Genomic DNA, 17,289 nt, shown 5'->3' with positions numbered 1-17,289 from the left:
CTCCATCGAAATGGCTGATGGTATCTGTGTTTGTACATCTCCTGTAACAGGGAAATTACGACCAGTATGTAAAGACCAGGCTAGAGCTGGAGGAGAACCAGATGAAGAGGTATAACTGGGAGCAAGACCAGATTTCACACATGAAGGTGATTTCGGTTGTCCTTCTGTCAGGATTGGTGGGAGAAAAAGTATTTTTCTTTTCAAGGCATTTTATGATTTTATTTATCTATATAACTATCCACCATTTGTAAAGGCCATCGAAAGTCATTGTGTGCCGTTTACATGATTGCAATTTACATAATTGATCCCACCATGTTTTCCATCTCAACCTGTTTTTGTTTTTGTTTTTTCTCTGTTTGTCAACTTGCAGAATTACATTGCCCGTTTTGGACATGGCAGTGCCAAGCTGGCACGCCAGGCACAAAGCAAGGAGAAAACTTTGCAAAAAATGATGGCTTCTGGTCTGACCGAGCGAGTGCTTAATGACAAGGTAAATACCCCCATTGTGTTGCACTTGCTTGAGCGAGGTTTGCGTCTTGTTGGCATCTTTCATATCTGCTGTTTTGTTAAAGTTGTAATGTATGAATTTTTTATTTTTTTTAATAACCAATAAGTCAAAGATAATGGAAGTGTTGCAATAAAATACTCCAATTAGTATAATATACCAGAGTTGGTGTCAAAGCCACACAATGCTCGCCTGTTTATACATTTATCGTTTTTAAAAGACTAATCTAATAATGTTTTTTTTTTTATAAAGCATTGCAGTGAAGTCTGATCCAAATAATTTTAAAGCAATATATGTATTTGTATATTGTAATCAGTAATAACTTGCACCAAAAACGTGAACATTTTCACACTGACGCTCACACTCACGCCGGGGGTATCGCTATAGTTCTCTGTTCTTTGAACAGGCGGGCTAAAAATGGGGAGCGCCTGTCCCGAAGCCCACCTGGATCAGGAGCAACTGTCACTCAAACCCCCCGGAAACCCTCTTCGACACTGAATTTTTTTTTTCCGATATCATGACCAAACGTTGGAAAATCAAGGGTGATGATTGTTGTGGTCAAGTGTCATTGAAGTTCTGTGTGTAGTTCAGAGAAGATAGCAAATACCTCTTTTGGGGGAAAGTCAGCAACCCAGATGTCGACTCCTTTCATGAGTGCAGATTTTTATGCAGTCAATACACTTTGGTACATCACGGGTAAAGAATGTTGTGGTCGAGCTTCGTCAAAATCGTGTGTAGTTTCCGAGAAGAGAACAAATACCTATTTTGGGGCCCCACACCCCCACCCTCCCGTGTGGATACCTTTCGGCACAGATTTTTATGCAGACGATAAGCTTTGGTACATCACGAGTGTGTGATCAAGGTTGTGGTCAACGTTCATTGAAATAGTGTGTAGTTTTGGAGGAGAGCAAATGCCTATTTTGAGGGGGTCAAAAAAAACAAACCCTGAAAACCCCCTGAGTGCAGATTTTGGTGCGGTAAATACACCTTTTGTTCGGCATCAGATATGAAGCTTGTGGTCAAGTTTCATCAAAATCGTTTGGTTCAAGCGATAATGACTGTGGTGTTTATGGACTCACTCGCCTACGGACACTGCTCGATCGCATGAGCTCACCTGACTAAAGTCCAGGTGAGCTAAAAATCAATGCCTTTATTTTTTTTTTTGTTAGCTCACCTGGAACGTCGTTCCATGGAGCTTATGGGATGGCGCATAGTCTGTCAGTCCACAAATACTTTCAACTTCTCTGAAACCACACCTGTGATTTTGATGAAACTTTACCACAACGTTCATCACTGTGAATGTACCAAAGTTTGTTTATGGCATGAAAAAATATCTGGCTCGAAGGAGGTGGGGAGTTGCCCCCCAAAATATGTATTTGCTTTCTTCTCTGAAACCCCACACGCAATTTCGATGAAACGTAACCACAGCCTGCATCACCCATGATGTACTAAAGTTTGTTCATGGCATGAAAAAAAACAATCCATTGGTATTTACTTTTTTTCGCCATTACATATTTTGTGGGTTATTTATGTCTTCTAGTGGTTCTCTGGTTATCTTATCCAGGCACTACCAGGTGAGTGCCCAGGGGTATTGCCCCTATGTTTGTTAATTATTTGATGAAGTTTCAGGGTGTGGGAGTGTTATGGACATGGCTTCCCTTGATTACCCCTTACTATTGTTGAACCTTCGTTATACACTTGATATCTTGTTGAAAATACAAGATATAATTCCATTACTTTTGCTTTTTAATATACACATTTGGGTGATTATTTTTTAATGAAAATGTGTAAGGGCTGGAAGTCGAGCTTATTCGTCGACTAAACCTATTTTGTATACATTATTGTTCATCGCCTTGTTTTTTTTTCTTTCGTAAGAGCATGAGAAACCAGGAAATCTTTCTCTCGACAAGATGACGTTTTGAAATCGAATTGCGATTGTGAACCAGAAAGCATCTCAAAATGCAAAGCCCATCCGCATCTGCTTTGTACTCGAACTAAATTTGATGAAAACGACAGTCACAAAGAATTGTACATTTTATTCATTTGTGTCCTCTATTTTATCATAATAAAAGTTTGTTGAAGAATCGATGACAAAAACTCAATTGGTTAAAATGTTGTGGTCTGGACAGACGTACTGAAGCTCATTGGTAAATAAATACCGAAACACGGAAGCGATTTACAAAAACCAGACATCTCATGCTCTATGTGCTATAGACGAGCTGATGAGGCCGATTTGTATTAACTGTTATTTTTCCCTTTGACATTTTGACCCAATTATTAATTAATGTTCTCCATATTGTCATAATGAAGGTTTGTTGAAAATTTGATGACGAAGATTAAATATTAAGTGTTATGATCTGCACACCATTATCAGTATCACCGCGCCTGGTGTTGGCTTTGTGGTTAGGGTGGCGGCTTGGGATCCTAGGGTCCTGAGTTCAAGCCCCGTTGGCCGCTGAATTAATACACCAGGGGGTGATACAGCCTGTCATCCTTCTGAGGTCGGTGAAATGAGTACCAGTGTATACTGGTCGAGGGGCACTGCATCAGCGACACAGTCTCACATCTAATAAATGATAGCTACCCATACGCAAGAAGAAGAAGATTAACACTGCATTTAATCTTTTTTCCGTGCTGATAAACAGTTTACACAGAAGGGGTCTTCCATGTTATCACATTTCAGTTCCAGAACTCATTTCCAAGTTGGAACCCTCCCCCCTCCCCCATGGCTCGTGCAGCGGGGCTTGGAAGGGCTATTTATAGTTACGATGACTGCCCTTTCACATTTTGACACAACTTTTAATTAGTTTTTAGCAGCGTCTCGAATCGCGAACGCTGCTCTGAGAGCTCGGCCTTCTCCTTCTCCTTCTCCCTCTCCCTCTCCCTCTCCCTCTCCCTCTCCCCCCCCTCTCCCTCTCCCTCTCCCTCTCCCTCTCCCCCCTCTCCCTCTCCCTCTCCCCCCTCTCCCTCTCCCTCCCCCCACTCTCCCCCCACTCTCCCCCCACTCCCCCCTCTCCCCCTCTCCCCCCTCTCCCTCTCCCCCCACTCTCCCCCACTCTCCCCCCTCTCCCCCTCTCCCCCCTCTCCCCCCTCTCCCCCTCTCCCCCTCTCCCCCTCTCCCCCTCTCCCTCTCCCTCTCCCCCTCTCCCCTCTCCCCCACTCTCCCCCTCTCCCCCTCTCCCCCTCTCCCCCTCTCCCCCCTCTCCCCCCTCTCCCCCCTCTCCCCCCTCTCCCCCCTCTCCCCTCTTCCCCTCTCCCCCTCCCCCCCCCCCTCTCTCTCCCTCCCCCCTCTCCCCCCTCCCCCCTCTCCCCCCTCTCCCCCCTCTCCCCCCTCTCCCCCCTCCCTCTCCCCCCTCTCCCCCCTCCCTCTCCCCCCTCTCCCCCCTCCCCCCTCCCTCTCCCCCCTCCCTCTCCCCCCTCTCCCCCCTCCCTCTCCCCATCTCCTCCTCCTCCTTCTTCTCCTTCTCCTCATCCTCCTCATCCTCCTCATCCTCCTCATCCTCCTCATCCTCCTCATCCTCCTTATCCTCATCCTCCTTCTCCTCATCCTCAGCCTCCTTATCCTCAGCCTCCTTATCCTCCTTCTCCTCATCCTCCTTCTCCTCATCCTCCTTCTCCTCATCCTCCTTCTCCTCATCCTCCTTCTCCTCATCCTCCTTCCCCTTCCAAAACCTTCATATTAGGACTCGGCTCTTTTATATACACGATCCGGATCTCCTTAAATACTGAACACTTGTACACATCCTCGCATTGACGGTGCCTTTTGAGAGCGTCTATCATGAACTTTTAAATATTGTTGCGAATTCACGCCTGCCGGCGTGCGATCGGCCACTCGACTCGAATGCCGGCCGCCTCGCCCACCGGAACGGACAATTCTGTAGTGACCCTCTCGGAACAATGCCGGGAGCTAGTCACGGGTGGGGGTTTAACCCCACCACGACCGTGCCAATTGCCCACCCGCGCAGGATAGGGTTGCTCGCCAAATTCGATCTACCCAAGTACCTGCGCGGATGGTCGACTGGGCGATCGTACCTCGCCGCAGGCCGACTCCGGACACGAACCGCTTAAGCGGGCCGTTCCGTGCTATCGGGATAACCAAGCGGTGTTATCGTCGGCCTCGACGGTTCCGATTAATTATCGGGCGTTTTGAGCCCACTACGAACCCTTTACGTGAAGCAGGATGGGGAGGGTCAATAAAGAAAAGACGAAGCGAAACGGGAAAACAGTTCACACAATGCACATTTATTACGCGACACATGGAGAGCACACAGAAACAGCCAAACAGTCAAAATGCACATGTAGCAGTTACAACAAGAGAAACAATGATGCAGAGTTACAACCGAATACGCGTACACACGGCAACACTTATGCAGTTCTACTTTACAGACGGCGCCAACACACATTTACTCAAAAGAAAAGGAAAGAAGCCACCCTCATAGACAAGGGGGCAGATGGGCCTGTAGGCCAATATGTGCACGGAACCTGAAGGAGCGGTCAGGTCCGCGAGACCGGGTGGGTCCCTCCCGCGTCCTTGTGACGTGTTGGCGGACGAGCCGCAGACGTGGCCGTGTGGCTGTGCCCCGACTCCGTGCTCCTTCGCGGGTTTCGTTGGCACGACGTTTGGAGTGGGGTGGGAACGGGGCCCTCTTTGTTGCACTATCTCAGCGCGGGGGAAAAGGGGTAATTGTTGATGCCCTGGGGGAGGGAGAATGGCTGGCTGGCTTGGGTCCTGCGACGAGCGATCTCCCACCGCGACCTTGTCGCCGACCGCCGTCCTTCTCGCCTCGGACCCGAGCTCCTTGGCCTCTTCCCACAACTCTCCTCAGCCGACTGCAGAACCCAACTTGATGCCTTCGCCACCCAAGTCCACTCTCTGCCACACTCTGCTCTCCAACCAAAAACTGACTCTTCCCAATTCGCCTTGCGCTCGCCGTTTTATAGGCCGGCAGGAGAAAACAATATGCAAATTTCCGGATCAGGATGTCCTCAGGGGCGGAGCCACGCTCGCCAATTGGATGGAGGAAAAGTGGGCGTGAACCTCCCCTGATCCTAGAATTTGCATATATGGATTTCACACAAACGCGCCTGGAGGCGCGTCCAAGCCGCTCCACGCTTGCTGATTGGACGGATCAGAAGTGGGCGTGTAGCGTTCTTGATCTGAATTCTCCCTCGGAAAGCCGCTATTTGCATTCGCGGCTCGGTGCGTACCGCTGAACGAGCCCAAGACAGTCCGACGCTCAGTGTTCACAGGTGGTGCGGGAATGGCCGTAGAAGGAGAGAGGTGAGGGTGGTGGAGGGTTTATCGGTGGTGGTTAAGGTGGTTATGGCGGTTGAGACGTGGTTGGTTCAAAATAAAGATAGAACAGAAAAACGGCTATCTCAAAGCGTCGCAGCCCGAATGAATCACATAAATTCCCTCTAAACAACGGGTTTGGGGCTAACGACACATGTACTTAGAGTTATCTCACCTACGGGCCCTGAATGGTGGTTTGCGAATTTCCACAGCCATAACAATATATTTGGACATTTGCTTTAAAGTTTCGAAAAGTTCACGTTACTATTTGAAGATTATTCCATTTAATATATTGTAATTTCGTAAATACATTATTTATTTTGTAAATACACTATGACGGGTCTCGCTATTGGCTTAATCAAGGCACGTGACGAAATATCGGAAGTTGTTGTTGTTGTTTTGTTTTTTTTTGTATTAGCCGACAAAACCTTTAGGACGCTGCTCTTGGACACATTTGTCCTTGTTTTCCCATATTCTCATTATAAAGGTTTGTTGAAAATTTGATGACAAAATCGCAAATCCCAAAAGTGATGAATCGGACAGATGCACACAAGCGATTGCAAAACCGTCTGTGCGTGTGCAGAGATTAATTTCTCATGCTGAATCGATACCGCGTTGAAGAAATCCGCTTGCACACTGGACACTTGCACGTTCAGGTAGACGTGTGAAGATATTCCCATTTGACGTCTACATACCAAAAGCATATGCCCATTACCCACACATTGTCGTTGAGCAAAGGCGTTTGGCCTTTCTTTTGATAAAAAAAAATACTTTCATTTTGTTTGAGTGCATATTGAATCGGGTATGAACCCTCGTAAGAGAGCAATAATTTCTCCTTGCACTTGATATTGCCCTCGTGGTTAGGCTGGTGGGCTTGGGATCCCAGGATCCTGAGTTGAAATCCCACTCAGCTGTTGAATTAATACCAAGTCGGGTTGACTCTGCCTGTCATCCTTCCGAGGTCGACAAAATGAGTGGCGACCCATCCAGGATTGTGCCCAATGGCCAAGGAGACTGCCTCGGCAGCACCAACGCTCTGCACGGAATATGCTCCCGATGGATGGATGGATGGATGGATATATTTCTCCCTATCTGTCTATTATATATGATTAATTGTGGCATTTTTCGTGTTCTGTGTGTGCTTTCAATCCAAGAAACATCTTGGGCTTGTGTTCACATCTTGCCTGGAGTTGTATGGTGATACTTTGGCTTGAATTCAGTTGCTTGATGGACCGAGGCACTATTGAGGAATGATGACCTTACAGGCCGAATTTCAGTGTTCCAAGCTGCTGTTTGTCAGCAGCATTGAGGCCACGGTGACAAAAACTCCTGAAGTGATATTTTATTCTGACCTCTGACCTCGGTCCTGAAAGGTTGCATTGCTTATGTCCACTTGTGAATAAAGTCGGTTCTATTAATTAATTTATTTATTGTTTTTTGTATACAATATCTCGGCTCTGGAAGAGCGAGGTGGCAGGGGCTATAAAAGCAACATACTGACAGTGGAGCCACAGTCAGTTGCAAACAATGGAGGAGAAACCGTAGCAGTCTGTAACTAAGAGGGTTAAATGGAGTGGAGTTGATTGGGGGGGGGGGGTCCAGTTGCATAAACAGGTTAGTTTGATTTTGGTTAATTTCAAAGCTGGTGGACCGAGGTGTTCATGAGGAATGATGACCTGAAAGGCCGAATTACAGTGTCCCAAGCTGCTGTTTGTCAGCAGCATTGAGGCCACGGTGACAAAAACTCCTGAAGTGATATTTTATTCTGACCTCTGACCTCGGTTCTAAAAAAAATAAGTGCATTGTGTGTTTCGATTTTTTTTTTATTTTGAAATAAAGTTTATTTCGACTGGTCGATTTATAGAGGAGGTGGGAGTGACATTATACGGCCGTGCTCTGCTTGCTTGAAGCCTAAGAGGGAAAAGTGCCACTAACCAATCTTTGGGGGGGGGGGGGTCCAGTTGCACAAACAGGTTAGTTTGATTTTGGTTAATTTCAAAGCTGGTGGACCAAGGCATTCATGAGGAATGATGACCTGAAAGGCCGAATTACAGTGTCCCAAGCTGCTGTTTGTCAGCAGCATTGAGGCCACGGTGACAAAAACTCCTGAAGTGATATTTTATTCTGACCTCTGACCTCAGTCCTAAAAAAAAAAAGTGCATTGTTTATTTGCTATTGTGAATAAAGTAGTTTTTTTTGAAAATTATTTTTCCATGCAATATCTATGCTCATGGAAGAGTGAGAATTGAACTACCTGAGTAAAAACTTTGGACCTCTATCTCTGAAACCGCACAAAGGAAAAATTGAACCTTGGCACGCGGCAAGTACTCATCATGGGGAATAAGTGTGATTTTATTTATTTATTTGTGTAAACTACTTCAAAGGTGCCTTAGTTATGACATCATAATTGCATATTTAGAACGCTACATCTGATATTGAAACATTCTTGAACGTCATCTGGAGATAAATGGTCTACAGAAAAAAAAAAATTGATGACGTCATCGGTCACGTCATTCGGCAGCCGTATTGGATTTACCCTAAAGGCTGGAAAAAAACCTTCTTTTCAAGAACGGCTGGACAGATCGAAGCGAAACTTCACACAAATGTTCCCCAAGCCTTAAGTGTACAAGTTTAAGGAATAATTGATGTCACATGGTTTGGCAGCCATATTGGATTGAAGAAAAATATTGAATAATGTTTTCTCTGTAACCGCTTAATCGATCGACATGAAACTTCAAAATTATGATCTCGTTGTGATGGGGAAAACATGCTTTAAATTTCAAGTTGATCAGACGCATGGTCTGGCAGCCATAATTATTTACTTATTTTTGGATCTGGGCACTTTTTGATTTATTTATTTTTATTATTATTTTATTGTATTTTTTGAATAAGGCTCACTTGGCTGTGTCTGGATGAGTTTGAGGGTAGAGTAGCAGCTGTTTTTTTTGTTCATATATTTTGTTTAAACAGTGAACAAACACATCCAAGGGCATTCTGGAGCTGTTGTATTTTGTGGAAACAGATACTATGAATGGCATAACTTCATGTTTGTTTTTTCTTTTCTTTTTTTTATAACGAGGAAGGTGATTGTGATGTTTAATTTATTAGATCCTCGTAGAGGATCTCTAAGTCTTACTCATGTTGTTGTTCTTGGACTTTTTTGTTTCACAGCCTACAGTTTTCATCGAAACTTCCTGAAACTTGGCATATATATCTAAAAATACCCTGCGCATACAGTAACCATTTCCGATTTTGAAAATTCCTCCAGAAAAAAAAGTTATGACGTCAAAATATCTCCGCCAATGGAAATCGCCTAAAAAATTATCTCCGAAACTAGGCAAGCTTTTTGAATTCTGTTTGCGGGAATTGAACAGGGCATTAGCAGAGATGAATTACCGCACATATGATGCATCACTATGACGTCATATCAATTTTTATGACTTCATTCCTATTTTTTGACATTTTGTGTTTCACAACCCAGCGTTTTCATCGGATATTCGTGAAACTTGCCATGTATATGCAGAAAGCCCACGTACAGGCAGTAACCATCTCCGATTTTGGAAATTCTTCTGAGAAAAAAAGTTGACGTCATAATATCGCCGCTAATGGAAATCGCCTATACCATTATCTCTGAAACTCGGCAAGCTGTTTGAATTTTGTTTGCGGGAATCAAGCCGGGCATTAGCACAGGCATTAGCAAACAGCACATAATTTATCGCAAACCTGATACATCACAATGACGTCATATTCGTTTTTATGACGTCATCATTAAGAGGACAAGGATCTTGGCTCATTTGAGCTTGTTTTTGTTACCTCTTTCCCCAAGGGTAAACAAATTGTTTTCACCCACGTCTGTCTGTCTGTCTCTGTCTTTCTGTCTGTGAGCACAATATGGGACATTTTCACAATAGCAGGTCAGGTAACAGTGAAGAACAAACTCAAAAATCAACTTTCTTTGATATTCTCGAAATAGTGCTTGAACCCCTTATAAGGCCTAGAAAAATGTTCAAATGATGTCAGCAACGCAGGATCAGCATAAGGCCTCTGCACTGACTGGGCAATATATGCTTGATAAAAATTATTGGACAGTCTTTACCGTTACCTGACCCGCTTTTGTGAAAATGTTCCATATCTCAAAACGTTATTGACTGATTTGGACAAAACTTGGTGGATTGGTAAGGTGTGTGACGAGGACGAATTGATTAGATTTTGTTGAAGATCTGAATCCGGATATGAGTATTTTTGGCTTTGAAATTTTTTTTTGGTTTTTAAAAAAAATATATTTGATCCTTCGCCATTGACGGAAGGGGCAAAAACGATATACACCACAATATCTCAAAAAGTTGTGGATGAGTTTTAACAACTTGGTGGCAGATGACAAGATTAGATTTCAGTTCGGTCCAGATTCAGATCCGGCCTACCACTGGGATGAAAAACATAAACCGTTTCAGCCTGGTGTTGGTATGCGTTCTACCGGGTGGTATTCTCGTTGGTTTTGCTTTGTTTCACTTCTAATTATGTGTTGTACAATAATTTATTTCTCCCTTTCATAGTGTCGCAGATCTGGGGTTCGAGGCCTGCCACGAGGGGGAGCACTTGGGTCCCTCCTGAACGCCCGGTCCTGAGGCACCGTGCACAGTTAACTCTGCGTGCCGGCAGATTGTTCGGCAACCACGAATGCCGATTGGCATGGCCAATCCGGGCAGGGTTACACTACTTCGTGCAATACCTTACCTGTAGACGGCTGGTTAATTGGGGTCACGTGCCCTCAGCGCACACTCAGATTACTGCCGAGAATTAGTGAGTGTGCGCTGGCTAAAAAAAAGCAAATTACTGGGGTGGAACTTATCGTCTAACTAAACTTGTGCACTGTGTTGGACCAATAAAGGAAAAGACAACCGAGACATATTGGAAATAACAAACAATTATCTATTATAAACACACAAGCAAGCAATCATTTAAAAGCAAGAAAGCAAAAAAATCACATTTAACCGCAACATGTATTCTTATTCAATCTTATTTGCACAAAAGACTTGGCCATCATTTACTTAGGGGAGAAGAATAAAACAAGAAGTTTGTAAATAAAATAAACGTAAATTATGGAGAAAAGGAAAGCAGTCTTTCCTCCTCTCCCTCACCTCACACAAATATACAAGACAATGCGGAGGAAAATCGATGGGGAAGATGTGCAGTGACGATGTGATGCGATGAGGATATGCAACCGCATCGCTGAGGTTCCCAGACCCAGTGGGCGAGTTCTCTCTGGCATCCCACTTATGCGGAAGGAAAGATCGATGGGGTGAAGGAGGGACTATTGAAATGAGCAATGGAAAGGGTGGGGTTAGCGGACAGATTTGGGGGGAGGAGGTATGATTGAAAATATAGAGGGGGAGGGGGAGACATTGCACAGGAAAAATACAGCGGAGCCAATGCATGCCCCCCCCCCCGAACAGCCCTTTGACAAGAGACCAAGGACTATCTATATAAAGACTAATTAAATAACTGATCCTCGGATCACCTCCATGTCCATGTATGCTCTCCCCCTGGGTTTCTCGACTCTTACTTTTCATATTTACTTATTCATGTATTTTTGCTTTGAAGTTTGGTTGATGCTTGGTTTAACCATTCCCACCCCCCCCCTTTCGTCCGCCCCTGTTGCTTGACCCCCCCTCAGACGTTGTCCTTCTATTTTCCACCGTGTGGGAAGGTCCCTCCTCCCGTCATCATGGTGCAGCACGTTTCCTTCCGCTATACCGATTCCGGGGTCAGTTTGTAGTTCATTTATATTGCAAACTCTTCTCTTGGACGATGTCATAGCTATTACAATCTGTTTGGTAAATTTTCTGGAGTCGAAGAAAGTTTTGGCATGTTGTGTTAAAAGTTCTTTAAAAAATTTTTTTGCAGCCATGGATCTACAAGAGTCTGGAGTTTGGTATAGACCTGGACACGCGAGTGGCACTGGTGGGCCCCAATGGAGCTGGGAAATCGACCCTACTGAAGTTGCTTGCTGGCGAGGTAATTGACGAGCACATCGAGTGGGTTTAAGGTGCTTGATTCCCATAAGGATGGTCTCAGCAAGCCTCTCATGTTTCGTATTTTGTTCAGCTTCGTCCTACAGATGGAATGATCCGAAAGAACTCTCACGTGAAGATTGGAAGATATCACCAGGTCTGGTGAGGGGAAAGGGTGGAGGAGTAGTCGTCAATATCATTATTATTATTATTTTATTGATTTTTTTGTATGTTCATCCTGATGTAGTCATGAAATTGCTTGCTGAACCTTTAAATTTGCTAATTTTGAGTACAAACTTTGAATTGATAATTAACTTTAAAATTCCTTCAGCAGGTATGAATGCCATCTAAGTTTTGCCATGTTTTGTGTTTTTTATTTTATTTTATTTGCTACTTAGCACTTGCAAGAACAACTGGATGTAGAGATGACTCCACTTGACTACATGATGAAATGCTACCCAGAGGTGAAGGAGAAGGAGGAGATGAGGAAGATAATTGGACGGTATGGCCTCTCGGGCAAGCAACAGGTTCGTGATGGCTTGTGCACGTTGTTCTCGCACGTAGTTTGCCAATAATTGTTTTCCCTGCTGTACTTTTCAGAAAAACTCTGCTGGAGTTTCTGGTTGACGTGTGAGCAAGCCTGAATTTTTGTTGACTTAAATACGTTAAGATTTTAGGAGACTACAAAGTGTCCTTCTTTTACCAATCTTGTAATAATAATAATAAGAAAGCAATTTTTCTACGTTTGGATCGTGTTATCAAAATGCCAATCCACAGAATCCCTTGACTCGTGTTGTGGGAGCGACATTGCTCTAGTCGAGGAAGGCAAAGGACGCGATGGCATGGTGGTTATTAACAGATATGAATCGCGTTTTGAAGAGGCACGGTATATGTTAATGAATAGACAAATAGGCGAAGCTGGTTGGTATGCTACGTGTTTGGAAAAACCATGACGGCAATGGAAGTCTCTCGAGTTCCAGTTGCTGTGCAGTGGTCGTTTTCATTTGGTTTACCTTCTTATTTTTGGAGTTAATTGGACTGAGTGCATGTGTGACATGCTATATCTCATGGTCATGCTGTTATCATCAGTCTCTGGTTGGCCTGGTCGCTGAAAGGCTAACATGGGGAGAGAATGTCTTTGTCTTTGGTGGAAATGGTCAGCCAATGTCAAAGTTGGCTGCAAATGATTGAATAAAAATTATCTCTCTCTCTCTCTCTCTCTCTCTCTCTCTCTCTCTCTCTCTCTCTCTCTCTCTCTCTCTCTCTCTCTCTCTCTCTCTCTCTCTCTCTCTCTCTCTCTCTCTCTCTCTCTTTCTCTTTCTCTTTCTCTTTCTCTTTCTCTTTCTCTTTCTCTTTCTCTTTCTCTTTCTCTTTCTCTTTCTCTTTCTCTTTCTCTTTCTCTTTCTTTTTCTCTTTCTCTTTTCTCTCTCTCTCTCTCTCTCTCTCTCTCTCTCTCTCTCTCTCTCTCTCTCTCTCTCTCTCTCTCTCTCTCTCTCTCTCTCTCTCTCTCTCTCTCTCTCTGTCTCTGTCTCTCTCTCTCTCTCTCTTTCTCTTTCTCTTTCTCTTTCTCTTTCTCTTTCTCTTTCTCTTTCTCTTTCTCTTTCTCTTTCTCTTTCTCTTTCTCTTTCTCTTTCTCTTTCTCTTTCTCTTTCTCTTTCTCTTTCTCTTTCTCTTTCTCTTTCTCTTTCTCTTTCTCTTTCTCTTTCTCTTTCTCTTTCTCTCTCTTTTTTAAATGTTTTTTTTTTTCCTGTTCGTTCTTTCCTTTGTGTCCAACTGTGCCTCCTGTGTCAGTACGTTGTGCTACCTTACCTTTTCACCTCGTTCTTCCATGAGCTTAGATTTTGAATTTAAAACCCCACTTGTTAAAAATGACCGAACAAACACATTGCCACTGGCCTCATCCTTCAAGGAAGAAATGGCCAAAAACAAGAAGTTATTCTTCATTTTGAGAGTTCTTTGAACTACTTTCTTGCCTTGCATGTTCTGAATTAAATGATTCCATTGCACATGTAAATGTCATATTGCGTATTGTGTGCACGCACGCAGGTGAGCCCGATCCGTAGCCTTTCAGATGGGCAGAAGTGCCGCGTCTGCTTTGCCTGGCTTGCCTGGCAAAACCCACACTTGCTCTTCTTGGATGAGCCGACAAACCACTTGGATATGGAGACGATCGACGCTCTCGCAGAAGCGATAAATGACTTTGAGGGTGGAATGATGTTGGTCAGCCACGACTTCCGGCTCATCCAGCAGGTGTGCAGCCGTTTTTCTCGGAGGTGCAATGTTGAATTATTTCCCCTTTTGCTCAGAATGTTAAGTGCAGCCTACTTTGGAGTCATAACCGTTGACCACACAAACGTAATTAAGGCCGAGTGGCGTGCACCAGGTGTTGTAAATCTCGTCGAGTAGCTCGTGTGACTTTGGGGATAGTGATACATCGGAGTCCAACTCTCACAGGTTAAATCATAAATTTTTGGTGCTGGCAATTCCTTAGTAAATGGTGATTGCCTCACAGATCACCTGTCTTGTGACTAATCTAACACAATAAATAACCTTAAAACGCTCATACCCCCACCTTTTCCTGCAGAGCTTGACACACTGCCCTTTTCTGTTTTTATTTTATTTAAAAAAAAAAAACTTTTTAATGCTGAAAATTAATTATATAATCAACTTTAACCAGGATGTCAAGTGTCGCACACTTTTTGTTGCAACAGCCAGTGCAACTCTGCATGCTCGTGCATTTCCTTGTGAAACGCGTTAACGATGAGTCGATTGCCGTTTGCCCTGCAGGTCGCAAAGGAGATCTGGATCTGTGAAAAGCAGACTATAACAAAGTGGGACGGAGATATCTTGGGCTACAAAGAACACTTGAAAAACAAACTCATCGACGATGACCCAACACTCACCAAACGTGCGCACAACCTGTAACGAACAAGCGGGCTGTGTTTGCATTGGAGCATTTTCATCAAAAAATCAGGTTCGGTGCAATGTAACGAATAGCTAACTTTCATCTGGTGTCGGAATGTTTACCTCCACTGAAGGGCCTTAAGCTTGTATTATTAGCTAGGTTCTCTTAGGCAGAAAATTCTGCATGACTTTTATTTTATTTATATATATATATTTTTCCCCTCCATTCTCTGTCATCAAGGTCTTTTTCCAGTTATTCTAGATTTTTATGTCATTGCTTTATTTTAGCTGCAACAATGGATGCGTGGGCTGCCATCTTTCTGACCTTGGACCCCAGAACTGTATTTAAACCCACAAAGGGCGACGAGTCATTGAAGTGTAGCCGATTTGCAGTTAACAACCCAGGAAGCTATCGCGATGGAATTTGCCAACTTTGATTGGGTCGTTTCAAACACCTTGGGCTCTGGTGTGTTGGGAAGCAACTTCAAATTCATTGAAGGAATGCGCCATTTGCCTTGTTTTTTTTTTTCTGTTCCGCATGTTTATTCCGGTTAAAGCGGTACCACAATTGCATGATATTTATTTCTTGTATGACAATTTTGGTTGTCTTCTGTTTTAAAAACGCTTGTTTTCACAACATTCCTTCTGGAATAATGCGTGTTTGCGGCAGTGATGTATCACAGTCAGTTATAAATGAAAAAGGGGGGAAAGAGACTTGAAGTGTGTTCATGTTGAAGGAATTAAAGGTGTTTCAGGAAAATTGCATTTGTGCATTTCAATTTTGTTTGTGTGGCTAACCTCTGCCCCCACGCTCGTTCCATTGATTAAAGGCTAAATCTACATGTCTTATTTTATGGTGTGGCCGGTGAGGCGACCTCTCTGACATTGTAGTTTATTATTATTTTAATAAAGAGTTGTGAAAATGACGTGCAGGTAAATGAAGGAAGGGTTCATTAATGATTTCACAATTATTGTTCGTGTAAGCATTTTGAACCCTGATCTGAGTAACGGCCCGAATTGTACGCATCGAAAGGTCCTTGTTGAACTCGTACCTGTGGCTGTCTTCCCTTCCTCCCATGGAATGAATGTTCTTAATGCTTTTCTATCGTAATAATTTCTCACCTCCCCATGGAACTGTCAACATGATTCGGATTCACATGAGTGGGTTAGGACACGCTCCAACTGCATGGCAGAGACACGAGTGCAGCCATCATAGCTGCAGTAGCGTGTGCATGACCCTCATGGCCGGGCCGGGGGGGGGGGTGCTCGTCAAGGAAGGCATGTGGCACTGGCGCTAATAAAACAAACTAAAAAAAGGCCACGGAGAAGCGTGCAAAACAAGTATTCTGTGCCAACTGGAGACTGCAGCGTTCAGCGCCGGGTTGATGGATTGCAGCGTTCAGCGCCAGGTTGGTACTTTTCTCGATGTACTCAGAATGACAATTAAACCTCCCCTCCCTTTCCACCTTGGGATACCAACCTGTGTGATTTGCTGTGCTCTATCTTTTATATGCTCAGTGTGCCCAGTGGCTGCCAAAAAAAAGTGTGGGATTTTTTTGTGGGAAAATGTGGGATTTCAAAATTTGAATGCAGTTGAACCTATCAAACTAATTAGGGTGCTCAGATTGTATGGTATCAACATTATAAGCAGTAAACATCCTATATCCACCAATTTCAATTAAAAAATATACATAGTAACTACTACATAAAGCAATATAGTGTCTGTATGGTTACATCATCTTACTGAGTACATGTATAGCCTATAGTTGCATAAATATTATGTATACCTCATGATTAGGTTAGCATTGATGAAAGCCTTTATACTATTGTACATGTTTCAGTATATAACAGTATATGTAATCCTAATTAAAATGCACAAATTCAGGAGTGTACACCATGCAAATATAACACATTAATATTGGACTTTCAAAGCACTTTAGTTTTTTTATTTAAGATGTTATAACTCAAACTGGTTACATTCTAGAGTAAAACTATCAGTGCCAAGTGGGCTTTAGAACATAAAATATAAACAGTATTACTATTGTGGAGAAAAAAAATCATAAAATAATTTCCCTAGTATTGAATTATAAATAACATGTGAAAAAAAATCTGTCTTACTTTGGTGAGGGCTTAAATGCTACAAAGTGAAAATAGCCCTATTCATATGCAAAAGAACATAATATATAAATGTGATACCATACATGATGCCAGGTTCAATGGCTGAACAAAGCAAAGTCATCATAGCACCCATGAAAAAACTTTATTACAATGAAACTTATTTACATGGTTTATGATTTAACAGATTAACTCCTTCAAACATATAATACATTAGGACTGTTTCCATTTATTTCCCATCACCACTAACACCATCACCCTGACCTGAGAGGTGGATCACACTGATCACCCACATTACAATTTTCTTTTTCTGCACTGACAGTTTTTTTTCCAAGCTGGGATTGGTTTGTGACAGCTTATTATGTCCTGATTCAAGGAGGGCCTGAGCTGCACAAATTTCTACCATTCTTTGAGATTTTGATGCCAGAGCTTTCTTCAGACGTTCATTCGCTTCAGCCACA

The 17,289-nt window shown here is 43.4% G+C and overlaps 1 protein-coding gene and 3 non-coding genes across 5 annotated transcripts in view; all 4 read left to right on the top strand.

Moving 5' to 3' along the window:
* ABCF2 (ATP binding cassette subfamily F member 2) overlaps window positions 1-15,473 on the top strand; it is a 75,648-nt gene extending 60,175 nt beyond the window's left edge. For both annotated transcript variants that reach the window (XM_085872663.1, XM_085872662.1), the window contains 8 exons: window positions 51-146; window positions 371-490; window positions 11,473-11,562; window positions 11,703-11,813; window positions 11,904-11,966; window positions 12,208-12,336; window positions 13,856-14,059; window positions 14,597-15,473. In XM_085872663.1, the coding sequence (XP_085728789.1) occupies window positions 51-146; window positions 371-490; window positions 11,473-11,562; window positions 11,703-11,813; window positions 11,904-11,966; window positions 12,208-12,336; window positions 13,856-14,059; window positions 14,597-14,734 (951 nt within the window). In that variant the 3' untranslated portion in view covers window positions 14,735-15,473. The remainder of the gene's footprint in view (window positions 1-50; window positions 147-370; window positions 491-11,472; window positions 11,563-11,702; window positions 11,814-11,903; window positions 11,967-12,207; window positions 12,337-13,855; window positions 14,060-14,596) is intronic.
* On the top strand, window positions 7,041-7,156 carry LOC147029542 (small nucleolar RNA SNORD89). The gene has a single exon (XR_015056762.1). It is a non-coding gene; the product is annotated as a small nucleolar RNA SNORD89 (small nucleolar RNA).
* Window positions 7,458-7,574, top strand: LOC147029541 (small nucleolar RNA SNORD89). The gene has a single exon (XR_015056761.1). It is a non-coding gene; the product is annotated as a small nucleolar RNA SNORD89 (small nucleolar RNA).
* LOC147029540 (small nucleolar RNA SNORD89) lies at window positions 7,817-7,933 on the top strand. The gene has a single exon (XR_015056760.1). It is a non-coding gene; the product is annotated as a small nucleolar RNA SNORD89 (small nucleolar RNA).
* Window positions 15,474-17,289: the final 1,816 nt, after the last annotated feature.

Source organism: Eptatretus burgeri, chromosome 3 (genome assembly GCF_056783735.1).
Source record: "Eptatretus burgeri isolate ZD-2024b chromosome 3, Ebu_testis_v1, whole genome shotgun sequence".
Classification (NCBI taxonomy): domain Eukaryota; kingdom Metazoa; phylum Chordata; class Myxini; order Myxiniformes; family Myxinidae; genus Eptatretus; species Eptatretus burgeri.
The sequence above is the reverse complement of the archived record's forward strand: the minus strand, read 5'-3'. Positions and strand labels throughout refer to the sequence as shown.